General features: G+C 36.9%; 3 protein-coding genes across 3 annotated transcripts; all 3 read right to left on the bottom strand.

Annotated features, from left to right (window-relative positions):
• Positions 1-4,062: 4,062 nt before the first annotated feature.
• LOC137709490 (chlorophyll a-b binding protein of LHCII type 1) lies at positions 4,063-5,216 on the bottom strand. Its single transcript, XM_088689676.1, has one exon. It carries the CDS (start codon positions 4,875-4,877, stop codon positions 4,200-4,202), a length of 678 nt encoding a protein of 225 aa, XP_088545802.1. The 5' UTR covers positions 4,878-5,216; the 3' UTR covers positions 4,063-4,199.
• A 354-nt stretch (positions 5,217-5,570) lies between these two features.
• On the bottom strand, positions 5,571-7,620 carry LOC137708709 (uncharacterized). Its single transcript, XM_068447842.2, has 2 exons — positions 7,502-7,620; positions 5,571-6,364 (listed from the first exon to the last, which is right to left on the bottom strand). The coding sequence occupies exon 2, from the start codon at positions 6,337-6,339 to the stop codon at positions 5,818-5,820; it is 522 nt and encodes a 173-aa protein (XP_068303943.2). The 5' UTR covers positions 6,340-6,364; positions 7,502-7,620; the 3' UTR covers positions 5,571-5,817.
• Positions 7,621-8,804: 1,184 nt separating this feature from the next.
• LOC137749560 (callose synthase 7) lies at positions 8,805-25,619 on the bottom strand. The gene is made up of 42 exons (XM_068489672.2): positions 25,296-25,619; positions 24,396-24,496; positions 23,894-24,006; positions 23,713-23,800; positions 23,517-23,627; positions 23,240-23,401; positions 22,445-22,534; positions 22,227-22,318; positions 21,965-22,088; positions 20,710-20,844; positions 20,533-20,609; positions 20,387-20,453; positions 19,942-20,064; positions 18,876-18,993; positions 18,423-18,754; positions 18,244-18,296; positions 17,999-18,059; positions 16,601-16,682; positions 16,458-16,507; positions 16,258-16,344; positions 16,028-16,138; positions 15,691-15,809; positions 15,528-15,609; positions 15,283-15,446; positions 15,057-15,180; positions 14,839-14,942; positions 14,607-14,727; positions 14,370-14,521; positions 14,066-14,175; positions 13,856-13,975; positions 13,702-13,770; positions 13,407-13,596; positions 13,202-13,313; positions 12,139-12,261; positions 11,916-12,034; positions 11,728-11,811; positions 11,422-11,534; positions 11,116-11,345; positions 9,889-10,686; positions 9,736-9,786; positions 9,394-9,579; positions 8,805-9,245 (listed from the first exon to the last, which is right to left on the bottom strand). Exons 1-42 carry the CDS (start codon positions 25,507-25,509, stop codon positions 8,955-8,957), a joined length of 5,853 nt encoding a protein of 1,950 aa, XP_068345773.2. The 5' UTR covers positions 25,510-25,619; the 3' UTR covers positions 8,805-8,954.
• Positions 25,620-27,205: the final 1,586 nt, after the last annotated feature.

The following is a 27,205-nucleotide window of genomic DNA, read 5'->3' as shown; positions in this document are numbered from 1 at the left end:
AACCGAACCCCAGTCATAAAAACGGTTTGGTTTCAGTTTTGAACATCTGAAATCGAACCTCACCGTAAAATTAAAAAAATATTTAATTTAATACCGGTATTAGGTGTTGGATTCTAATTAGTTATTTGGATTTATGTGGGATCCATCAATTTTTGCTGGGGATCCATCATTAATACCACAGATCCTTTTATTTCTCTAATGTGATTGCTGGGGATCAATTATATGGGTCTAAGGGCTAGTTTGGTATTGTTGTGCTTTTAAAAAAAACTTCTTCTGCTGTATTGTGAGAATAAACAGCTGTAAGATAAAGCAATTAAGTGTTTGATAAACTGTTGTATAAAACTGCTGCGACCATGTTAAATGACTAAAAAGGATACGATATTAAATATAATATAATAATTTATTTTAATTTTAGTTATAATTTTTTATTTATAATCTCTTTAGGGTTTTTATTTATCTCTCTTTCAATATTCATCCACCCTAGATTCGTCTTCATACCAAACCCCGATTCGTCTTCATCCAAACAGCTATCGTCTTCTCCTGTAAAACCCATATCCCCTCGCTTTTCAATCCCATTTTTTTTTCCTCAAAGCTTATCGATTTCTTTCAATTTTCTCAAAGCTTTTTGATTTCTTTCAATTTTCTCAAAGCTTTTTAGGGAGAAGAAGAAGGAAAGGAGTGGATCTGCAGTCTAATGTGCTTTTGAATGAGCGGATTTGCAGTTTGAAGGGGGGTTCTGGCAGACTAGTTCGGCAAGAAGAAGATGACAAGAATCGGATTAGTGACCTGGGCTCTCCTAAATTTGCAGACGAAGAAGCAAAGCATTTTATGAGGACCCAAAAGGTCGAAGCTTTGAACTTGCAGCGGAATTGGATTTGGGACTCTCTAACTCAAGGCCTGAGATATTCAACCTAGCGAAGGAGATGTGAATTTCAACCCAGCCGACGAAGAAACTGGGAAGGTATTTTTGAGATGGCTTCACACCTGAAGGATTTTTCTGAAACATTATATTATCCAGAAGGGGAGTGAGAGTGAGAGAGAAAAAGTCTCGGAATTTGGAATTTTTGGATCCAACTGATTGAAGAGTGGGTTCTAGGAAAAATAGGGAAGACAGCGTGAGAAAGGGGAAGGTAGGGTTGGAAAATTGAAAAGTTCATTAACTTCTTGTTGTTCACCCGTGTTTTGCTGAAATAAGCTGATTTTTGGAAGTTGCCTTTTCCAGCTTTGGGCTTTTAGCTTTTTTCACCCATAACTTTGAGAAAAAAAAAGCTGATTTAAGGTATTTACCAAACATCTAAAATATCCCAACTTTTTTCACACCCACTTTTTTTTAAAAGTTAAGCTAAGCTAAACTGGGGCTAAGTGGGATCATAGAGGAATATACTTCCAAACTGAGACATTGATCCGCCATGTCTAGGGAGAACCCTTTGTTTAGAGAAAGTCACATTGATCAGTTACCGTTGACCATCCTTGTTAGAATGGGGATATGCTTGTTAGAATTCATGTGTGTCTAATTGAATCTCTTATACAATAAGGATATGCTTGTTAGAATTCTTGTGTCTTTGAACAAATTTGTATGGATTTGCCTAGTTACTTTAATGACCAGTGTTACTTGTCAATGAAATGGATTTGAACTTGATTCAAGTTGAATTTTAGTATGGTGATTATGATTTTTTTTTTCAATTGGGTTGATTAATGATGTAAGGCATTTAGTTTGTAAATGATTTGAAACCGAACCGAATAGCAGCCGACCCGAAAAACCGAAATCATTTCGGTCGAATTTCGATAAATTGAAATAATTGGTTTGGTTTCGGTTTTTATCCCCTTCCCGAACCATTCGGTTCGGTTTTTCCCAACCAAAACCACCCCTTGTATTATTATATTAGAGTGCTGATAAATTCATCCCACTGTCTTATTTTCCCACTCACCTTTAATAAAAAGTTAAGTACTAATTTTATCCTCTTGTAAAATGACATATAAAGACCAATGGAAAAAAGGAATGACTTGTATCAATTTTACTCACTATCTTATTTCTGCATCCTCTCACTTCAAATTTGTATTGTTATGAATTATTTTTTATTTTATTTTGGTAACCAATTTTTAATTATTAGTCACAGTGGCTCTTATATCAATGTCACTGTTTTGTGATAAAAAGTTGTAAATTTTCACATTCAACCAACAAAACCTTTGAGGTAGGTTTTAATTTTTGGTTTCGTACAGTGCATTTGATTATGGTGTGGGATTTTTTGAGAGGTGTAGATACAAATGAAGGAGTGAGTATTTTGGGTCTGTCAAAATGAAATTGCGTTTGGTGTTTGTTGTCATAAGAACGAATTGCGTTTGGTGTTTGTTGTCATAAGAACGAATTGTGTGGCTGTGTATTCGTTGTAGGTTTAGGTGTCATCATGTGGGGGAGACTGGGTTTCTATGTGCACACATGGGTGATTTATTAGTGATTTGCTTTAGCTATTTAGGTTGTTTGGGTTTGATTTTGTGAGCTTCTTGAGGTTGCTTTTTCTTTTTTGATCATATTTTTGGAATTTTAATCAGAATAAAAATTGAAAAGAAAAATATTGGCGGTTAGTGAAGGCTTAGCTGGGTTTATGAGCACTCTAATATCTATTCTTATAAAGAATTTAAATATATATTAGAGGTTATTTTTGAAAAAATAGTAGGTGGGAAAATAACATTTTAATTTTTAACTTTTTTTTGTGGTGGGTGGGACTATAATTTGGGTTGGGAGATAAGACAATGAGTTGAGTCCAGTAACACTATATATATTATGCTTGTTTTATTATTAATATATACTAGCATATGGTTACAGACAAAGTGTGTGAGAATTATTTTATTTTATTTTTTATTTTGAAATAGAAGGAGAGAGGAAGAGAGTGATAGAGAATATGGAAGTGTGAAGTTATTTATTTATTTATTTTAATTAGAGATATGTTAAGATTACATGTAGGTGAGGATTTGAAAAAAAAAACAGCAAAATTTGGTTGTGTGAAATTACATTTCTGCCCATATTTCTTATTCATGTTCTTTTTTAATTAGAGGGTTAAACTAGTAATTTCATAAAATTTTGGTTGACAATGAGTGTTTTATTAATTAGTTAATATTAGGCAATGAATTTAAAACATTAATGCTTTTTTTCTATCTTTTTTTATTTAAATTATTAATTCTCTCTTACAATCCACAAGGAATTAATTGTGTACATCAAACATCCAAATAGGAGTTTTTTTATTTTTTTTATTTTTTTGAAATGAAGTACGATATTCATTGAAGATTGAAATACGTACAAATCGATGATAGAGTGCTTATAGTGGGCCTCAATAAAAACCTTGCCGGGGCTTTCAACCAGATCGAAGGGAAAAAAAGTGTCATGCACCAAATTTAACTACTAGTACTATCCTCCAATAATAAATTAGAAATAGGTTCTTCGAACTAGAAAACAAGGTGATCAATAGTTAGGTTAAACCTCGCTCGAACTAGAAAACAAGGTGATCAATAGTTAGGTTAAACCTCGCAAGGCGATGGGCCACTTTATTCGTCTCTCTTCGACTAAACAAAACTTTCCATTGCTTGAAATTTTGACGGAGTTGCTTTGTATCCTCAAATAGATGTTCGTAATGACGACTATGTGCTGCTCTTGCATTCTAAATTGCCGAGATCACCATCATAGCATCTCCTTCCACCTGGACCTGTTTCGTTCCCCATTTCCGTAAGAACAGCGCTGCTGCACGTGCAGCAGCAGCCTTTGCATGTAGCGCCGATCGCACCCCTTCGTCCCTGGCCACCTGTGCTGCCATGAAACCTCCCAACGAGTTCCTGACCACAATCCCAAAACCTCCAACCGACCCCCACTCATCCCATGCTGCATCAAAATTACACTTGATCCACCCAGAGTCCGGGAACTTCCATTTGTGTGTTATTGCCGAGGAGATTTGCGGTGAAGCTGCATTCCATTTTTTCAAGGGCTAAATCATATTTTCAGAAAAAAGAAACCAGGTTTCTAGAGACCAAAGTTGGCCAGAAGATTGATTCCTGCTCGAAAGATATGTCGGGTTTTGTTGAAATATTCCATTGCTTTCACAACCAATATTTACATGAACAAAATCACACAAATACAAATCCCAACTCACAGCAGCTGTGAGCTGCCTACAGACACAATCTGTAGAGCCAGTTCTCTCACGTTCTCAACTTCACTTTCCGGGAACAAAGTTGGTGGCATATGACCAAGCATTGTTGTTAACGGGGTCAGCCAAGTGGTCGGCCAAGTTCTCAATTGGTCCCTTTCCAGTGACAATGGCTTGCACAAAAAATCCAAACATGGAGAACATGGCCAATCTTCCATTCTTTAGCTCCTTCACCTTAAGCTCAGCAAAAGCCTCTGGATCTTCGGCAAGCCCTAATGGATCAAAGCTCCCGCCGGGGTACAAAGGGTCTGTCACCTCACCGAGAGGTCCACCTGCAATTCTGTATCCCTCCACTGCACCCATCAAGATAACTTGTGTGGCCCAAATTGCCAAAATGCTTTGAGCATGGACTAAGCTTGGATTCCCCAGGTAATCTAGCCCGCCTTCGCTGAAAATTTGGGCTCCCGCCTTGAACCAAACAGCCTCACCGAACTTGACTCCGTTGCGAGATAGGAGTTCTGGAAAAATGCAGCCCAGAGCGCCGAGCATTGCCCATCTAGAATGGATGACTTCAAGCTCACGGTTCTTAGCAAATGCCTCAGGGTCGGCAGAGAGTCCGGCAGTGTCCCAACCGTAATCACCAGGGAATTCTCCGGTGAGGTAAGATGGGGACTGACCAGAGAAAGGACCCACCCAAGTACTTGACACGATCTGGACCGTACCATTGGCTGCCGGCTGATACATTTTTGGACTTGGCTGCGGTTTTGCGCATGGTAATTGGGCCCTCACCTAGTAGGGTAGAAGTCGATTGACTAAGCTTGACAGCTTGGCCAGCTAGGGAAGGGGAGGTGAGAGCCATTGCAGAAGAAGCCATTTGACAATGTAGGGTTTCTGAATGCTTCTTGTTGCGTTGGAAAGAGTAGTTGGTAGGTCTACTTATAGTTTTATGTGATATCTTCGTCTGTTTTCTCATTGGTAAAGATTAACTTCTCAGATTTTTTTGGGTACGACAGCATAGCCACAAGTTTGCTCCAAAAAGGGAGAAAAAGAAAGGTGAGGAAAATCAGTTTTGGATATTTGATATGCTGACCTGTAACCAACAGAATTTCGCCACGTACTCTCTTAGATATCAGGCAGAAATCTCTGTTGGGTTCTTGATCACAAAGTTATCTGTCTAAAACCCATCAACAGAACATAAGCTAAGCAAGCAGGATTTTGAATTGATCCAGGTAGTTCATACGTAATTCCGGCCTCGTATGGTGTCTAGAATGGATAGGGTAATGTTCTGTTGAAGGTAAAAGACGGAATAATCATGAAAGAAAATTATCTCCTCTCTTCCAATCCCCCCCAAAACATGGTGGGATTATTTGGGAGAAGTTTCTGTGATTACTAATCCAGTGAGTTATCTCATTCAATCCAATCCTGAACACCAAAACGAAGCCTCAAATTCATCATATTAGTACAGTCAAAATCCAGATTCAGAATTCAATGTGGCTGTCAATTGTCAAGTACAATCTTGTTGAGAAAACCGCAAAGAAACAAAACGAAAATAAAAACTAGGTAATCTTAACTGGGATTATCATCTATAATGTCCAGAGTAATCCACCTCGAACAGAGGAATGGGAATTCGATTTCTCTTAACTTGGAGTATCATCTATAACGTCCAGAGCAATCCACCTCGAATCTAAGAGGAGTCATGTATCCATTGTTTTGGAGTCGAAGATTTGAATATTCGGAGAAGCAGTTTCCTCTCTCTTCTGCCTAGCTTCTTTGCGCCATAACCCCGGAAAGCACCAAGCTCAAGTGCTTTTTGGTTTTCTTCCGCAGCTCTTCTTCTCACAGACACCAACAAATCTGTTCCTTGGGGACTAATGTTCTCCTCTTTCCCACTTTCGGGTTTCTCTGTGTCCACTATTATTGAACTTGCATTGTCATCTGCCAATTTGTCGGACTGAGGTTTTTTGTCTTCCTCTGCCTTAGCTCCTTTTCCACGGAGGCCTTCATTACCATCGGGGCTATTGCTTCCCCACCATTTATTGGACGCAGTTGATAAGCCATCAGATGGGAATCCGTATTTAAACTCATCATATGTTGTATTTCCTTTAGTCAAGGTTGAGGTGAGCATATTCTGGGAATGTCCAGTCTGAGCATTCTTGCTTCCTTTCTGTTGCGCAGGAGAAACATTGCTGCCATGTGATTTCGCCATTTTGCTATTCGGGTATTGAGAGTCACTGCATTGAGAAAATGGAAGGGAAAAAGATGAACGAGGATGAAGAAAGTAACGCTCTTTTTTAGTAATAGGAAAAAGAAATCAAATCTCTTATTGAATCAGACCAAGAAAGTCACTTGTGCTAAACTTTAACGCATTAAGCAATCCGAAAATCCTACTTTCAGGCAAAATTGTGGTGTAAAACAGCTCAAGTTAGTTCATACCAGAAGTGGCATCCATGAAGAATAAGTCACATACATACAGGAATAACTCAAATCACGAAACGAAAGGAGAGGTTTTCCGGGGAACCCTCAAACATAGTCAAAGAAATCGAAAGGTAAATGACTAGGACTAGGAGGAAAGCACTACAAGGGATCCATACTTAATGTATAACGAAAATGCCAACAAACCACCGGTAAGACTCTTCGTAATACATATTGAATTACTAATTTCACATCTAAAGCCAAAGCCTATATGAATATCTAATGCTTCATTAATGTTCTAAAGACTAGATTTTGAAGAATTACCAACAATATCTCCAAACACTTGGAATAAGTTCTTTGACCAAACGACAGAAATGGGAACAGGATGAGCAACCAAATACTCTATACGCCGGAGCACCATAGAATTTTCATAAGATCGGGACCTTTGCTTCCCAAATTCCCAATCTTTGGCGTACAACACAAAACCCTAACAATCTCTGGCCGAGGAGATTTTAAAGTAAATTCACTACCTCAAAAATGAACAATTAAAGGGTACCATCTAATCGAAACCCAGCCCTACAATTCGACGACGGAATTAGTAAATCGACATTTCTTGTTCACATCAAAACTTGAACACACACACACATATCACCTGAGACTCGGAAATTATTTCAAAATTCTAACACCAATCATTTGAATACACTACATTTCTTACTTCCGGCTGCCAGAGAACCTAGCATAGACTTGATTTGATACATTATTCGCCTAGATCATCAATAAGCGACACGCCGTTTAACAAGCCGGGGGAGCAGCAGGAAACAACATTTCGATAACCAATTTTTCCCGGAATTTTATTTTTTACGTCCGTTTCCCGTCGACCAAACAGAAGGAAAGACATGAACCACAAATTTAATGGATAATTAAATATACATGAGAGAGAGAGAGAGAGAGAGTACCGATAGCCGAGGCGGCGGCGGCGGCATGTGAGCGGAGCCGGGAAGAGAGAAGGAATTGCGGACTTTGGCTGGTAGTGTCGGAGCTGGGAATGCGTTTGGTAAATGCAACCTGAATTTTGAGTTTTCTTGGTATTTTATTCTCATAAATGTCAAAGAACACTCTAAAAAGTGAGACTATTCATATATTTTTTTAATGTCATATGTTTCTTGCACAATTTTTATAATGTTAGTATGAAAATTAATATTAAATTATGAGGTAGCAGAGAGTTAAAAAAGAATTCAAAAAATATGTGACTGATAGCTAAAGAATCTCTATAGCATTTTTATTTTATTTTAAAGAAAGTTTTATGATTTGTGTATTGGTTGCTAACTTGCTATATTTGTAAGAGGGTGGCAATTTAATTTCGAACATGGGATGTTACACTTTCGATGTGTACATAATTTAACACGATTAATATTGTTTACCTAATATTATTTATATATAAGGGTCGAAAAAAAAAATTAAAAAAAAAAACCTACCTAGTGTGGTTAGTGATGGCCATTATATTTTATTAATAAAAAAAGTAAAATTAAGCAATAAAAAAGAGACGATAAGAGGTTAATAATAATAAAATGACAGTATTTTATTTTATGAGTTATTGTATTAATATATTAATCAACTGGTGAGTTGACACGATTATATGAAAATAAATAGGTAAACTTGAACACGCACAATTTCGACCCAGGGAATAGCCAACGCATCTAGTTTGTCTTAATACAATTTGTAGAAGAGTTTTTTTTTTTTTTTTTTTTTTTAGTACATCGATATTTTTGCACTTTCGGCTAAACCACGCAATGGGCAGTCTAATTTGATATTGAATTTGCCATTCACGAGATTCAAACCTAAGACCTCACATTTTCAGATGAAGAGATACCACCAGACCGTAGTATTGAATAACATAATATTGTTAAGCTCAATTACCCATCTGCAGGTAAATGATTATGAGTATTTTTCATTTTCAAAGACCATCTTAATAGTGTAGATCAATTTTACAGACCGTTTGTAAAAAAAACTCGTAAATTTTGTAAAGCCTATTTATGTACCACATCAGTACTTAACAAAATTTTTAACAGAATTGTGACGAAAAGACCACATTGATTAATTTTCAATTTTAAAGGTCATCTTGATAGTGAAGGTTAATTTCAGGAACCATTTGTGATAAAAACCCTAAATTATAATCAAACTGATAGGAGATCTAATAAGTCATAGGCAAAGGATTTCAAATTCAAGAACTTAAAACCTCATTTGGCATACACGATTGAATTTGAACGAATAAGGCAGCATTATTTAGAAAGTCAACATTCCAATCCTAGACACAAAACGAGGCCGTATATCGTCCTCAGAAGCATCTACCAATTCCAGTGAACATTCAAAATTTTCAATTAACATCATAAGGTAGCAGCTAATGATATTCTAATTGCGGGTATGAACTTGAGATGCTGAAGGCTTGTCTGGTCTCTCTGTCCGAGACCCCTCCGTCTTGTCTTTCCTCCCTGCAAGAATCATGGAAATCTGCAGGCCTCTGCTGAATGCTTGGTTGAAGAGCAAACGTGTCTGGAACTCTGATACAAACGGGAACCAAGACAAAATGGCTATCGGCATGAAGATTACTAGCCCCATTACGTAATCGTATGCTCTTCCAAGCTCCATGATTGATTCCCAGAATCCTAGCCCTTTGAACATTGGCCTGCACGCTTGCCCGATCTTGAAACAACGAAACAAACCCATTGGTTTAGTGGATACAATCAATTACGAAAAGTTTAGGACATTTTTTCTAAGCATAATTTTGAGACTGGTATGTCGAAATAAACAAACTTTCGGACGCTTAAACAACAGAGAACATTTCACGTACCAGAAGAAGGGCCCAGCCTGTGGGTAGGAAGGCAAGGATAGCAGCAAACAGATCTGAAATAGTAAGGCCACAAACAACAAATAGGACAGTCATGACTGACATGAAACCAAGAAACAAAAGCGCTTTCAGAATCCTGAACATGAGCTGAAAGTCGGTGCCAAATCTTCGTCTACCCATGGAAACCATCTGATGGAAACACGCAAAATAAGCAACATCAGATCAGATTAAGAGATATCTACATACTATCCTCCGAGAATAAAACAGCATGTTCATGACAAAACCAAGTCAAAACATTTAGCGTCATACATGCTTATTAATTATTCGTGATTTATATTTGGATACCTTTAAAACGAGAAGAACAGTTACCATAACTATCCAAGAAAGTCCATAAACCTGCAAAGAAATTGAAAAAGTCGTAAAAAATAGGCCTTAAGCCTAAACAACTATTTATAGGCCAAACCGGAGAACAACTAGGCAAATATAATGGAACATTACCAGTAAACTCTTGCTGTGATGGGCTATGTCAAGGTGGTAAACAATTCCATATTGGTAAATGAGGAACCGCAGCGCAAGTATTATTTCAAGAATTCTTCCCCGGATAACTGTGTATTTGAGGTGTTCCTGTTCTTCATTCCACCATGATTCCCAACTTTTGTCAGGTGCTATCCCAATACCACCACGATTTCCCATCCACCTCTTCCATTCTGTCCAATCATCTACAGTTTTCTGCCAGTCAAAGCTGGACGGATTGAATATGAAAGGAGCAAACAACCAGGAAGCAACCAGAAACCACATGGACAAAGTGATGAAAAAATAAAGATTTGAACTCCTATACGCTTGCCCGTAGACTCCATACACAATCAGCAGAATAAGCAATTCCAACCCTTTCACAAAGTGACTGCGCGAGTAAAGTCTGTAGTTCTCGGAAAACTTTGCATGGAAAACAACAAAACCACGGCCAGTTGCTCGGTATTTAGATCCTCCGTGTAAGATTGTCCTTCCATAGTAATGAGCTTTTGTTCCTAGCTGGAATGTGAAGAAAACAGAGGCCAACTGCAGCTGCATGATGATGAGATCACCCAAGGCACTGCGGAACCCTTTCTCTAGGCCAATTTCCATGATCATTGGAAGCACAAGCAACAAGCCCAGTTGAAAGACAGACTGGGTAGCCAAAGCCTCTTCGAAGGCTTTGTTCTCATGTATGGTTGGATTCTCCAGGATCTCATTCTCTAATCCACTCATAACCAGGTACATACGTCCATACAAAAACACATATACAGTCAGCACAGTTACCTGAAACAATATAACCTCTGTGTCAAGCTGCAATACATACTTCAATTGTAAAATACTACAACCATTTACGCACATATACACAAAGCCAAAGACAACCAAAACGCATCCTCAAAACTTTAATTATGCCCTTCCTATTGATACAATTCTCAGATTCAATAAATTTATTGTGAATACAGCTGGCTGCTTTATCATCTGTAACTACTGCACCTGTCAAGGACATTGTATTGGTAACATCTAATCATCTGGGAAATCTTCTCTTAAAACATGAATCAAACACAGCCAACCTAGTCCTATAGAAAAAGGATGGTTTGGTGAATTGCAAAGACTGCATTGACATCCGACGTGTTGTCTACGCAATCTACTCAGTATAAAATACTAATGGAACAAAGTAAATCAATAGACAAAGGAGATTAGTTTTCGCTAGCATACCAAACTACTAAAATAGAATCCAACTGTTGTGAAGTAAAAGGAAAGCATTCTGTAGAAATCAAACCGACGCCCAAGCCGGTAAACATCACGGCTAAGTGTCTGTTCTCCATTTCCATTTGAAACCTTAGCCTCAAAAAGTGATATTTGGTTCATTCCCACATCACGCCCCTTGCCTACTTGGATATACTCGTGATGCGTTATAAATCCCCCACGCATAGTTGAATTGTACCCTGAAGACATCAAGACAATTAGTCAACAGATATAATACTAAGTTAGTGGATGATCTTGTTAAGAATGGAAAATTACCTGCAAATATATCCTCGCTTAAGTTTATTACTTTTGAAGCTTTGCTTATGCCACCACTTGTTATGTGGAAGATTCTGTCAAATATATCGGGATGACCATAATGGAACCGTACCCTGTCAAGTTGGAATGACATTAGATAGGTAGTGGAATGGTAATTGTATATAAATAACAAACAATTGAGGATTGGATTACAGTTCTGGTGGCTAGAGTTGATGGATATTAATCCTCTCACCACGCCCAAACCCAGGAATAAAGTGCAAAACAAAATTAGAATGCAGCTCAGTCAAATGTAAAATTACGGCTTACCTCAGTGGATTTGCCAAAATTCTTTGGCCAATAGTTACAAAACTGGTCTCTTGATTCGACATGAACCAAGCAAGTGATGAAACACTGTACATAAAGAAGGAAAATGAAAAATGAGCGCATAACACTACTATTTCAACTAGTCAACCCATAAAGGTCCATAAATTATGAACATATATTAAAGGGCTGACCTTCCAGTGAAAATATGCTCCCTTAGACCCAATATTGTAGGTTTTCGTTGCCCACGACGATGCTTTAAGAATTCCTCCAACACATTTCTCATCTTGAAAGCTTCTTCAAAGTAATTATCCTGGAAAAAAAAATGAATAAAGCACAATATAACAACCTTTTTCCTCTTTCAGTAAGTGGCCCACCTTGTAAATAATTTTTACATAAAGACACATGGAGAGCTACCTGATTCATGTCTATTGTCTGCAGGGCTTCGCCACGAGTAAAGATAATGGCATGATTTTGATTTTCAGGTTTTCCTTCGCCAATATCTGTAGGAGGACCTGGGAGCTTGATGCGGTATATTTCCTGGCAATGCAAGCAAAGGAAGTATTAGTTATCAATTGTTGGCTACATTCGATACAGCTCATATGAGTGCACTAATCTCAATACAGGCAGGAAGGACCAGCTCCTAATTACTCCATTATATGTGTGGACTCATCGACACTTTGATTATAGATGAAGCTTCTCTACAACGAAACTGGCATCAATCAAAAGTAATACTGCTTGATGTACATTATACATCTATGTTGTATGAGAGTAAGTTTCTTTCTTTTCCTTTTTAAGTCCGATACTCTTACCCTCCATTATTCTTCTATTTTATTTATTAAGAAAAATCCACAACCTCTCTTACGCTATTATTCTTGGTCTTGTCCTCATCTCCAAAATAAAAACCACAAATTTGAATTAGTAATTATTTTCAGTGCATAATATAAAAAAAATACCAAAGTATTCATGCACATATTCATATGTTACAAAAAAGAAGATAATTCGATAAATATTTTCTATTCCAGAAATAATTACTCAACAAAGGCGAACAATTCACCTTGAAATAAAGCTGAATAGCTAAATTTGAAAAAAGTACTAATTTGCGGTTTATTCCTTCCAGTTTATGCACAAAATGTACTTTTTTGATAAAGAGACAATTTTACTAGGATAAAAGAAGCAAAACAGAGAGGGTGGTCTTGCATACAAGCCCAAACACCACTACCGTAAAACCAAGCAAACAAAAACAAACAACAGCCTAAAACAAAAACACATCCAGAATAGCAAATTGCTGCCCTCCAATCTAAAAAAAGAAAGGAAAGCGATGTTCCAGTGATCTCATTAGAAACCGAAACCCATATGACTGATAGAAACTGAATTTTATCCCAAAGCTCCTATAGAACAAGTTTTTCAGCCACTTTATTTTTCTGTTTAAGGCACATGCATTGTTCAGTGTGTATAGAACTAGCAGTCTTCTCCATACCTCATCCCATTTGTCACCACCCTTGACTAGAACAGAATAGTAAGCTTTTTTAGGTTTTCCTTTCACTTGCTCCTCCCTTGTATCTATGTAAGCAATACGTAGAGATGAATACCTACAAAAACAGTTACAGATTTAGCGATGCCATCAACAAATTAAATAGCAAAGTTATCTACGCATTGATCATCCTATGGAAATATTGACTCACGTTAGCATCAGCTTCAGGATATTAGTGTAATAACTTTTTTCCCGAGATTCATTGGAGATTTTCTGAGCACCATAGACCTGACAAGAAACTACATAAGTAAACTTCAAATCTGCCAGAGCTTTTGCACGAGCCTGGTCAGCCTGCTCGTCATTTTCGCTTAAGGTTGAGGTTTGGTAGCCTCCAAAAGAAGCTGCAAAACAACCATCTTCCACTTTACTAGCTTTTACAAAATTTTGGAACCAAAATCAGGTAATGTTGATCTTGAAACAAATTATCTGTCACAGAGACCACTAACCACTATCTCCTTCTGTTTCCAGGACGCACTGAAGTTCTAGAGCCTGCCTATAGTACATCATCCCTCTCACTAGCAGAAAAATACAGATAAAATGTATAAGTTCATATATTAAATGATAATTGTACAAGAGACCAATTCACTCATTAATCCAGACCTGTTCTAGAAAGTGTCTGTGCTCTGTAAGATACCCACTGACGGGTTAACTCTGACTTGTTGTTCTCAGAAAACTTGTTCTTAGGATCATTTATCCGTTCCCCAAAATTTGTCCATTCATCTAGTTGGCAATCATAGTTGGTTGGCAAGGGTAAGTTCAAGTCAATTCCAAAAAATGAAAAGGTAATGCAGAAATGAGACTGACACGCACCAGGATATATTTTCTGCAGGTAGAACAAAATTGAGATTCCATCCTCATTTTCTTTCGTAAGTTCCTCATCAGAATAGAGGACATCTTCTTTGTAATAAGGAGTCAGAACACTGAACCATAAATCAGGAAGAAAATTGAACTTATTTTAGCAATTATCAGACAAATGTTGGAAGAAAAATCATATCGATCCTTCAACTTTAACAAAGTATCAGAAACATGTCAATAAGGAGGCTTTTTTGTTTTCCTTATTCCATTTAGCAGCCTAATTTCACCATTGACAAACTACGTGTTTATAATGACTGACCTAAATGAGAGCATGTCGCGAACTTTGGGAGCACGTGGCATGTTCATGAATAAGGAGTTCGCAAAAAAGGTGATGCGCCTGCGAGCTTCCAAGTTTTGAGGCACATTGATGGCAGACTCTTTGACGGTCAAAAGCAAATGAAGTCTCACTACCTAATTTAATGTAGAAGATGGCGAGACCAAAAGATCTTAGGTATTCAGTTAATGCCAATAACAAAAGAATGTCTCCCAAAGTTACCTTGTCTATCCAAGCCTTCTCCCTCTGAGATGTATTACGTCTAAGGTCAATCTTAAGCTTTTGAAACCTTTGCTCCTTCTTGACGTTTTCACCATCATTGGAATGTGGTTTCTCCAGTATTCTACAGAGAGAAGAAGAAAACAATTAATGCACAGGAGACGGAAGGGCCCATTTTTTTGGTTATGACAGCTTTTGTTCTGTCACCAGCATGCACTTATTTCTTAGTACTCACGCATGGCTGTTGATCATAACATCCTGCGTGATAATCTCCATGATATCTTGAAGGACATTGATTATCTGACGCATGGAATTATCGAAATTCTCATCTTCAGCTTGCTGCCAACAGATCAACTTAAGTAATCAGAAAGGAAAAGTATAATGTTCACATTGTCTAGCCTATCAGTTCATTACTAAAAAAAATTTAGGAAGGCATCGAAGGAAGTATGTTACCAAGAGCTTTAGAAATTTCTCCAACCTCTCGCTAAGAAATGGCAGCCCACTCATGCGGAAAGTAGTCAAAAATCTCCGCTGCTGTATACTACTGTCTACTTCGTTGCATATGTGCTTTACAATCCTGTTATATAAGATGAAACATATTTTTATAATACGGAGGATAAAATTGTGCAAGCAGATTCTGGTTATCCATGACATTCAAACTGATATGCTTCTGACTTACATCTGATCCTCTTCCTCTTCCAGAAGGCCAGATATAATATCCCTGAGTGTCTCATAGCATTCAATTACTGCTGAGTACATATAATCATCACTCTTGATCTTTCTAAATAAATCATCATCTGCCTTCCCCGTAAAATCTTTTGCCATGTCCAATGCTATTGGAATCTTCACATGTGAAAAAATAATAAGAGTTACAGATTGGATTTGTACATAAAATTAACATATGAAGGCATGTAAAATATATACCTTACTAGCAAGCAAGAAAGGAGGCCACTGGACAACATTCACATCTTCTGATGAATATGGAACAAGCAGCAGATCTTTATCTCTGGTTTATTTTGAACGGATATAATCAGAAACTCGCCAAAACTGCGTTACAAGGTAAAATAGAGAGCAAGAAGAAGTTAACTTATTGCTGATAAGGTCTTCCGATCGCATTGAATTTATGAACTCATTCCAGACATTAGCGAAATTATCAATGTTCTTTCGTTCGAGTGCCTCAGCCTGCGACATTTCGAGTGCCTCATCCTGCCACATCAAAGTGTTTACCTTTTAGCTAAAAATCTGAAAGATAAAAGGTTGCATCTCACGTTTGCTTAATTGACAAGAAGTACCAAACAAAGTGCCCGCATCAGTGTTTGGTGTGTAAATCACTTATGTATGGCATGAAATATATTATGAGGGGCAAAATCAACTTAAATTCCATGTGCTATAGAGCAATATTAAAACAATGATTAATTTAGTACCACCAATTGTCTTTTCTCCTTTGCATCCTTATTGCCTGACGGCATAAGACGATTACAGAAAGCAGAAGGCACAGACTCAAATCTGGACCTCAACATCCCAAGGGTCCGTATCTGAGAGAGAACAAATTGTTATAAATGGATCATTGGGAAGAAAAACAAGAAGACTGGCTGAGAGCCTGAGAAATGTAGAGACGTTAAATGTAAAGAGACAGAACAAATTTGCCACCGACCTCACCCAAATGGCTGAATGCTCCATGAATCCCACCAAAGACAGTAGAAAATATTGCATACCATATTTGTGCATCCATAAAATAAACCTATACACCAATTATCATTCAAAAGTGTTAATTTACATAAGCATGTACAAGAAATGCAAACTTTATCATATGACAGTTTTCACTCAAGCAGAATTCTTCAGCGGCTCACTTACCAGGACAATTGGAGCCCATATTGCAATGACAACGCCAATATTATGAGTTACTACAGCAGTTCCAAATGCGAATTACTAGTAAGCACAGGCTATAGTTAAAAACGTTTTAAGTAAAAGCAGTATAACAAATTTTGAAATATTACCATGTGGAAAGAACTCATGCCATTGATAATTACTTATAGGCATCTCCATTATTATTTTTGTTGGTGCAACAAGTGGCAGTATCTGTTATCATAATACTCAAATACAAATTAGTAATAAAAAAAATGAATTCAATGGATCCTCAAAGGAAAAACGCTCTATAGTAATTGAAACATGGTCCTACAATTAAGTGATCACACCCCAAGAAAGTGAGTAGTTGTTCCCTAGTTCTAGGACCAGGAATACATGAATTCAGTATTTGGGCATCAACTTGTCAACAGGATGTTAATGAAGTTTGACATCTATTTACCATGTATACAGTTACAGTTACGATTCATACAAATCAGCACTTAATGTTTCACAATTTGACAGGGTAAAGTTTCCTAGTTTAAAAAGAAAATTGCTGTTGTTCATCTCTAGGTGGAATACATTAGGAGACAAAGGTAGCAGAAAAATAACAAGCAACATTAATATAAAACAATCGAGGTCCAAAAGTACAAGATCAGGCTAGTGGAGTTGAGAACTCTTGCTGGCTAAGACTAGAAATGATGTGATGTTCTTTACATATGTTGCTTCTGGTTTTCCAGAATTATCTTTTCTACTGGCCAATGAGAAAAAAGTCAGGTAACTTAACATTTCACCATACCTTTCTCAACGAATCTATTACTTTCTTCTAACTTCTTAGATGGTAGATTATGCGGTAATCTTCAATAATGACTTATAGGCTATAATTGATTTGGGGAAAGATTAATAAAATATGTAATCCTGGCCATAATTCTATACATGGTGTTATACGATTTGAGATTCCAGGGCTATCAGTCTTAAGTTGAGCCTATGTGTGGTGGTCAAGGAATTCTGTTCCATGTTATTGGAACTTTATAGAATTAGCTCGCCGACTTATTTGTGGACTCAGGCTGCTACAACAACAACAATCCTACTCAGACTGCTATACAACAACAACAACAAGAAAGCCTTTTCCCACTAAGTGGGGTCAGCTATATGAATCCTAGAACGCCATTGCGCTCGGTTCTGTGTCATGTCCTCCGTTAGATCTAAGTACTCTTAAGTCTTTTCTTAGAGTCTCTTCCAAAGTTTTCCTAGGTCTTCCTCTACCCCTTCGGCCCTGGACCTCTGTCCCGTAGTAGCATCTTCTAACAATCCTACTCAGACTGCTATGCATCTCAAATTTCATAGGTCTTCAGTTTTAATTTCATGAGCTAACTGAGCTTGTGCACACACAACACAACAGATGTACTTGTGTGGGTGTGTTTAAATCATTCAAATACCCGAACCCTTCATGCCTATGCCAATGTCTTGCTAGCATGTATGTGAACTTGAATAAGAAATGGAAAGTTAAAAAGGGTGTTAGATCTAGAAGAAGAATATTGAAGAAAAACTACCTCCACAAAATAGCTGAACGATAGCTTGCTGATTAGAAGCATGATCCAAAAAAGTGTATATCTGAATAGAAAGGTAATTCTGTTAAAATCAACACAAAGGCACCAAATATACATAGGAATGACTAATGAGTGGAAAGACAAGCAGCAAAATGGCCAACCCCCTCAGAGTTTTTCCCAAACACATTCAACACCCCACTCTCAAACAATGAAGAAAAATAATAGAAGTGAAGATACTGATTACTTACTTCAGCAGTGAAAAGATGTCCTCATGAAGCCCTCTTCCTATATACAGTTTTGGCTGTAGTATAGCCAGAAACACATCGAAAAAATCGTTCAAATAGCCATAACTCAAACAAAAAGAACAGAGTGAAAAGAAATATCTACAACCACAAGGCAACAAGAAATTTGTTTAAGACATGCTTGCCTGAGCCCACCACATAAAAAGAGTGACAATCCTCCAATTTGAGCGCTCTACGTGCCTCCGTAAAGGTGGAAGAAAAAATAGCACGGCGGCCAATATATTAGGAAGCAGATAGAGTGCAACAGAATAATTATAAAATGATTGATTCCGCCAATCCCTAGCCCAACTGCTGAAGAATTTCAAAAGTCCTGTAGGATTCTGCACAGAACTAGAATAACCAATAGGCAGAACCACAGCCCATGCACCAGCTACAGCGAATTTCAAGAGGTATCGTAGTATTTGAGTGAATTTCAAGCTCTTCCAACAATGCCAACTAAGAATTATATCCAGAGTGGCTGAAGAACATAGATACACAATATAAGGAAGTGTAGCAGAAAAGTCAGTAAATTGATGGCATGCCATTAGAAAAGAATGTAATGGTATATATTATATGGAACAATTGCCAAGAACACCGACCTTGTAACAAGTTGAGGAAAGCATAAGTGATGAAGATGCTTAAAACGCTTCTGAAGACATCCGCATCAAAGAAAGCAGTCAGAGAACCAGAAGGACTCCATGCAACAATAAGCATAGCCTGAAAATCAGAATATAGTGAGGCACATTCCTCTACAAGAATTATATAGAATTAAAGGAAAAGAAATTCTCCAACCTCCCTTAACTTTCATCTTAAAAACACATCATTTATTGTCTAGGAAACGTATCAACCTCACTTTTGTTCAGGAGCAGCAACTTTGATTCGAATGGAAAAGCTCCCCCAAAGGTCTAGTCTCATGATAACAAAGAATCCCTCAACACATCCTTATCCAAGCAGGCAGGAATTTGAAAAAGAAAAATGCCACACATACTCTTAGCAGCAAAGATATTTCTGAATCGTGTAACTTCCCCACCACCTACCCAGGCCGCCACAAAATAAAACAGGATATAGAACGAATACGAACTCTTAACTTTTCCATCGCTCTCAAATTCCATCACCACCACTTAAACTTGCATTGATAGGAATTTTTTAAATTTTTTTCTATTAAGTATAGACTACAGTATTCCTATATTGTTGTTTAAAAAAGCTTGAATAAGGGAGGGTTTTGACTTTAAGTCCACTTCCTTAGATGACTATCCAAATTGCTTTGAAAATTAAATAAAGCAAACTCTCATCAAACTGACATATTATTTAAGTTAGTTCGTGAATTCACTGGCCTGATTTGAATTGAAGTGGGTATGGAAATGACATCATCATAGTATTATAACAGCATACGCAGCTGATATTGGTTACTGCAGAAGCAAAGGAAGTGTATGCTTGTTTTTCGAATCTTATTGATATGGATTGAAGAGGGCAGAAAAGGGAGTACGTTATTTGTAAGGTCATACTGAAAATCGGAAAGCAAACCAAAAAGCTGATCCTTACCATTGTTGAAAGACACTTACAACGTGGAGTTTAGTGTAAATTCATGATTGTGTATTTGAGAACCCTAAGGGAGGTTGTAATCACTACTCAAACTATAAACATACAATTATAAATCAAGACTACCTGGAAAGCCAATATCAAGAATATCCACATTCGATCAAAACTTCTGTAGAGGTGCCAAAATGTTCGGACTTCTACAAAATTTGTTTTAGGTTTCCTCATCCCACCAGCAGCTTGATTTGGCCTCTATCAAACATGCATGCAGATGAACACAAATTTATTCAGAAAAAGGGAAAAATCCCATGCATATGCAGACACAAATTATGTTTATGTACGTGAACATTGTGCATTGAGGACATGTTTCCATGCACATGTAGCATGCAGAAAAGTCCAACCCATAAGAAAAGAGGAATTTTAGTAAACAGTGTGTAGCAATAAAAGTAGTGTTTCTTCTGAACAAAACACTGGAATGAGATATTAAATAAAATGTTTCCGAATATGTCTAAGTTGTTAGTTGACCATCCCCCACTCAAAGTTAAAAACAGAAAACATCAACAAAGATAAGTACCTCATCTTGCCTAAAAAAATCTGCTTTAAGATCCATTGGCCACCCTAGCCTAAAACATCTGTCGGACCTAGAAGGAACAAACAGGCCTTTCAGCTATTTTATATCTGAATGGACAGAAAGCAAAATTTACCACCAAAGATACTGACCAGAAGTATTCATTTAGATCATCATAATTTCTCCATCTTGAATGACTTGCCGTGCCATGTTTGTTTCTCTTTGCTTCCTTTGCAACCAAAAAAAAAAAGAATTCAAGTTTTGAATTACAAAATTGTAATGAAAATGCTTCTTGTGGAGAAATACAGGCAGTAGAATACAATTTTTACCATGTACAAGACTTGGTAGATAGGAGTTACAACATCCCTCAAAAAAGACTCTTCATCCCGTGCTGCTGCTTGGTATGTTTCTCCGGTAGCCGGATGAACATTGCTAAATAAAATTCCATACATCTCATCGGCCATCTTAACAATTAAGGAAGAAAAGTTGTTGTCAAACCTTATAAGTTTCAGGACATATAAAAGTGAAGACTTATGAAAAAGTTGTGTATTAAGGACCAGCATGATTCTCTACAATTTTACAATATGATATTTATGCCGTAGACAAGAAGTCTGTAGAATCAATTGCCAAATAACTATTTCTTTCACAGCAGAACAAACAGAAAAATAAATAAAGAGTGAAAAAAATTGAATGAGTAACGTAACTACTTTCATAGATAAGATATTTTTTGGAGTACTTAAATTCAAAGAATAGTTATTAAATTGACACAAATGAGGAAATGAAATTTAATGAGAAATTAGTAAATTACTCAGAATTTTAACGTATAATAATATATTTTATAATATATCTTACACAGTATGAACTTAGACGTAAATCTATCTTATAATATAAATTTGTGTGGTTCTTGAGTGAGCAGTTTTCAGGTTTTCATGACTCATGACAAGTATTGATGAGAAGAAACGATAAGATTTTATTAAAACAATAACAAGAATTACAAAAAAGTGGATAAGAATCCACCATCTAGCAAAACTAGCTAAGATCTCTCAAGTAGGGCTATTTACATGTAACTAAAGCTGAACCAAATTCATTTTACGACTGCTAACACATCCCTCACTATATGAGAATAATCTCTGAACTCATTCTCAAAAAAAAAAAAAAAAAAAAAAAAAAAAGAAGAGAAGTATTGGATGGAAGAACAAGTTTAAATTAGTGACTGCTGTAGCACTCCTAGAAATTTAACGTGCCCGTAATTTAGCTGGAACCACTTACACTGCTGCTGTGATTTTTATGTTTTACTTTACAACTCACTAGTATGTACTTTTGGACTTTCATTTTGTTCTTCTACTGTTTTAATAAATGGTGAGGAATTGGTTTTAAATTCATCAGGAGGCTAGCTATAATAAGAAACGAAGAAAATAATGGAAACTACTAAAAGATTTAGCCGTTCTCAAAATTATTTTCATAAAAAATGGGACATTTTCATAAATAAATAAAAAAAAAAAAAAAAAAAAAGAACAAATGTTATGACATGAAACTCTAGACCATTCATCTAGATGAGCTAATATGAAAAGAAAACATACATACCTGGTGGAAAATATAGCATAAGCATTCAGGCATGAATCGAATATTTGAAGCTTCACCCCATATGAGAAGATAGAGCGCAATGTAAATAAGTTCCAATTGTTGTCTGTCAGAATCTCGAGGGAACCTTAAAAGTTGGGGAGAGGAGGAGGGGCAGCGACACCAAATGAAAATTAGTAGTGCTGAAATGGTGACAACTCTATATGAATTCAAAATTTGAATTAAGGCATCAAGTTATAACGTGGATGGTATTTAGATTGCTCACCTAAGATTTGATTTACAATGCAAATAGTTAAACCAGGAACGATAATTTTTAAAAACTTTCTCCATCAAGCGTTGTACAGTGGAACTATTCAACTGCAATAAGCTTCTGTTAATCTTTAATCATCGCTTAAAAATTAAAATACAGTCAAGAAAAATGGGAGCATGGATAACTCAAAGCAAAGAATAAACACAAAGCATCTTAAAGGAAAAGAGATGTACCTCAGTGTAATTTTCAAGATTTCTATGTCTTACGTCCATGTTGGCAAGTAGCAAGAGTAAGTGTTCCCTCTGATTTGCCACATTTCCTTTCTTCAAACCACAAAAAAGAAATTTCCATTAAGAAACTTAAACATGCCTCGGTGAGTCTATACAATCGGATAGGTTTAGGGTTAGCATCAATGTTTTAAAAGGCGAAAGTGAGGCCAGGGCGTTTCATGGATAGCCTCGACGCGCCAGGCGATAGCCTCACGGTACCTAAGGTTATTATACTACTTAATATACATATAAAGTTTAATACTTTCATGGATAGCCTTGCCTAGGCAATAGCCTCGAGGCACAAGGCAATAGCCTCACGGTACCTTAGATTATTATACTACTTAATATATATACATATAAAATTTATCCTTTGTAAAACAATCAAGCAAGCATGCCAAGCAATCAAATTTGACTATTTTTATTATTTTTCAAGTTCACATCATAAAGTCATAATAAACGAATAGAATAAAATTAGCATGAGTTTTATAAAAACCCTGCCCATAATGACGTGGTTTTGGGTTTGGGCTTTTTTTTTTTTTTAAATAAAAAAGTTCAAACGCCAAGGTAATAGCCTAGGTTTTTAGGCTAGTCTTTAGCCCACCCCCGCTGGGCATAGGCGTTTTCTTCACAGCCCCTCCCCAAAAACCGCCTAGGCGAGTCTTAAAACTAGTTTTTTACATACACAAATAATTTCGGACCTATGGCACATATAAGAACCAAGATACCATGAAAGAAATGGGTATTTAGGGCAAAAGTTACCTGAAACCCAAAGATAGAGGAAAGCCAATCAAGTATATCATTGACAGGTTTAATCCTCTCTGCAGGCATTGTTGACTTGTCTTCAGGGTTCGTGGGTTGTACATGAAATCTTGGCATTGGAAGACGATTCACATTTTGTACAGCACGAAGCGCTGCTTTGATCTAATATTTTCAGGTGAAAATAAGACGATAAAGCAGTAAGCAAGAGAGAAAATATAAGATTTCATGAAACTAAATCAGAGAGGAATGGAAATCACATATACTGCGCATGTACAACCTCGGGAAGTTCCATAATTGCTGGTTTAACACCAACAGTATATAACGGAAGAATGTTATAGTTGACATACTGCTCCCTTTTCTTCTTGACATCTTCAGCCATCTTCGTTGTCTGTAACGACAAAATTATTTTCAGTACCTTCTGTGTCAAACTGTCTGTTAAGGACTTGAGCATCCCCCAATCATAAAAATCAAACCTGTTTATCTATTTGGGCTTGAGGTACCACTGTCTGGAGCACATCATACAGTACTGTTGCAATCTGACAATTCTTAGCCATCTCTTCCCTTCAAGAGTTCGCATCCAAATATATAAGAAACAATGAATAATTCAATTAGCAAAGAAAGCCAGCATATCAAAAATTCAAAGACAAGCCTTACGGTGTCTTTGTGTACTCTCCTTCTTTGATATTTTTCTCATAGAATTGGTGGTAATACTTCAGAATTTCTTGTGGATCAGATCTACCAAGCCGATGTTTTGTCTCTGTTTCTTCCTGCAACGAACAGAAATATAAATATTAGTCATGACATTGAATTAGGATTAGCCTTAAAGACTATTTTAAAATGGAGCCTGGTATGAATTGTTGCCTTATTTCCTAACAGCTTAAAGTTTTGGGGGTCCAATTGTTGTCTACACTCCACAATGGAATCAGAGCTCTAAGTGCAGTGGGTCTTGAGTTAGAAACTTCTAATCATGGATGACAAAGGATAGAGGAGGAGAAGAAGAAATAAAATAAATATTGCCACATTAACGTGCAGATGAAATCACAGGTGAACTATACACACACCAATGAGAAATATAAATGCAGTGCTAAGATCGGGCTAATCTTCGGGAAAAAAGAAATAAAAAATACAAGACACCATTAACAATTTAATGGTCTACCTTTTCAAGTCTGTGCAAAAGAAGCGTCTTAAACTGTCGAACACCACGTCCACTTGATGTTGGATCCATCCCGTGTGCCTTCTCAAATCCATGGAAGCGGCCTGAAAGCACAGAAAATATCAACCTAACAGACTAATATATTCCGCCACTACAAACAACAATGAAGCTCACTTACCAAGCTAAGCAGGAACACTTGACACAAAGAACATTAAGATTCTATCCGCATTGGAAATAGAGATTAAAAAACTTATTAATGGGAAACAAAAGTCTTATTAAGATTTTCTGCCATATTTTCTCTCTTGGTTGTTTTCATGTACGCTAATGTACCATAGTCTAGAAACAGTATAACAATACTCCGTTGCAGACAATAAAACTCATCATTAATGCTAATTTGCAACAAAAACAGCACCATGAGTGAGAAAAACATTCATTGAAGGACAAAGAAAGAGTAGAAAAACAGAGAAGTGCCAACAAGAGGCATGTAATATTTCCACGCTAATAAGTTCTAGCTATATGGAATGTAGTGCCACTTTATCACCAGAATATAGCTAGATCCAATTGAAATGCAAGTTTCCTAGTTCGACTAAGTTGTACTATGCCCCATCAGAAGTATTCGGTGGCTAACATTCTTGATTTTCCATACAGGGCTTTGATTTCTCTTCCATATACCAACCACACCTCCCCTTTCATTCTCCCTTCATCAAACTAGCCTGGTATACCGATAAGGATAATCGAGGAAATAATGAACACTGAATTTAATAATTTAACATTCTCTTCCAAACTATGCATACAAATGAATTCATGCAAGAAAAATTCAAACTTTTGTTTCTCACTTGGTTCCAAACAGTATGAATTGCAAACTAACATGACAAATTAACAGTGAGGGCAACAATAACATACAGAGATAAGCAACCCTAGGGTTGTCCTCCTCAATCTCTTTGGCGACTCGAAAAATCGGAGCAATTGAGGGAAGTCCCGGGGGCACATTAATGTCCGACGCCTCGTCCTCGGGCGGCATGTCCAAAACCTTAGTGGACATTCTCGTCATTCCCCTCGAAAACGACCGCTGAAGCCCCCCCGGGTAGTCGGTCTTCGTCCCGCTGGAGCTCGCCATTTCCGAAAAGCACCGCCAATCCTCAGCCTCCTCTCGGTTCCAGCTCTCACTGATTTCAATGTGGATTGTGAATTAAGGAAAGATGTCATCTTTCTAGGTATTTAGAGAGAGAGAGAGAGATACTTTGGGAGGGGGTGGGGACAAGGAAAGCAAAGTGGGGTTTTGCTCTCGAAGCAAGAAAGGTATTGGTGATGGGAGACTTGGGTTTTGTTTGTTTTCAGAAGCTTTTTGAAGTGCTTTTGCTTTTGGAATTGGAGACTTGTGACAAACAAATCTGTAATCAGCAGCGCGGAAGTGCTTTTCCTTTTTTCTGGGTGTTTGTGTTAATGCTTTTGGGAGAGGCTGCTTTTTTAAAATCAGCTGAGTTTGCTTAGTACTGGAAGCTAACAGGGCGGGAACTGCGACTCCGTAAAGAAGAAAGAAGGTGGGGACCCCTAAAGCCAGGAGGGTAACACGTGGAAAATATGATTCGAACATGTTTACTTACGTTGAAAGTTCTAAAAGAAGTTACGTGCTAGTCGAGCTGCAGATTGAAGCCTAGCGCTTAGACGAATTAGACGGATATATATAATTATATTGAAATATATAAATTAAAAAATAAAATGACATATAAATTATAAGGTATTAGAATATATTGAAAACATGGGAATAAGCATATGATGAGTATTCATCTAAGTATTCAACAAGTCTCTTACATTTTATTGAAAAATTAAAATACAAAATGAAAGTAATCGATTTTCTGTTTTAAGTCGGAGTCGCGACTTAGGTGGGTGCCTATGCAAGTTTGAGTGGGCTAGGCGGACACCTAAGTGGGTTTAGACGCACTTTCTTAATTTTCAAACGTTTAGGGACTAACAGGGGGTGACCAGCTGCCTAGCAAGGATTTTTAGAACAGTGAAAATAGGCGAATAATAAATACAAACAATATAAAAATGATAGTTGTTGTTCGTTATTGTGTTTGTAGACTTATGGTATGTCGAGATTATGATTCATATTATGCTATTGTGTTAGTTGAAGTCCATGTGCCAAGCAACTAATGATGGTTATGTTAAAAATCAAATGCAATTTTTTTTTTTTTTGAAACAAATTTCAATCTTTTACCTGTAACATTATATTATTATCACGTTGCATGAATAACTTTGTGTAAATTCTTTTACTAATCACAGTACCAACATAAAATTTTGATTTTGTTAATGGATTGTTATTTGATGCATAAAATTTTGATATGATTTTGGTTGTTAACAAACAAGTTAAGATAAAAAGGTTGTTTGGGTTGATTAAATGTTTGTTAATGCTTCTCCTTTTCTTCTTTTAAGCAAAACTAGGAATATGTCATGAACTTTGAATGGATACATAGGATTGGATGAGCTTTTACCATTGAAGTGTCCTCTACAAGAATTGAACCAATTATGGCGTTTTAGTTAGGTGTCCCACCAAAAGGTCATTCAAACTAAAGGAACATTGATTCATAAAAGTCGTTACCTACGTGGCTATAAAAGTAATAAGAGCAAGTTCGTCCGTTTTAGAAGGATAAGAACAGGGCATTTGAATTGTCCTTATTGTTCATCTTGAACAGTGGTTGTCTTTGTGCAGCTCTACTTGTTTGGAAATGGAATGGGCAAGGACGAGGACAATAGCGATTATTATTGGCAAAAATATATTGATTTTTTATAAATAAATGTGAACTTCGTAAGTT

Source organism: Pyrus communis, chromosome 17 (assembly GCF_041283825.1).
Source record: "Pyrus communis isolate YQ-2024b chromosome 17, ASM4128382v1, whole genome shotgun sequence".
Taxonomy (NCBI): Eukaryota; Viridiplantae; Streptophyta; class Magnoliopsida; order Rosales; family Rosaceae; genus Pyrus; species Pyrus communis.
This window is presented reverse-complemented; position numbering and strand designations above follow the sequence as displayed.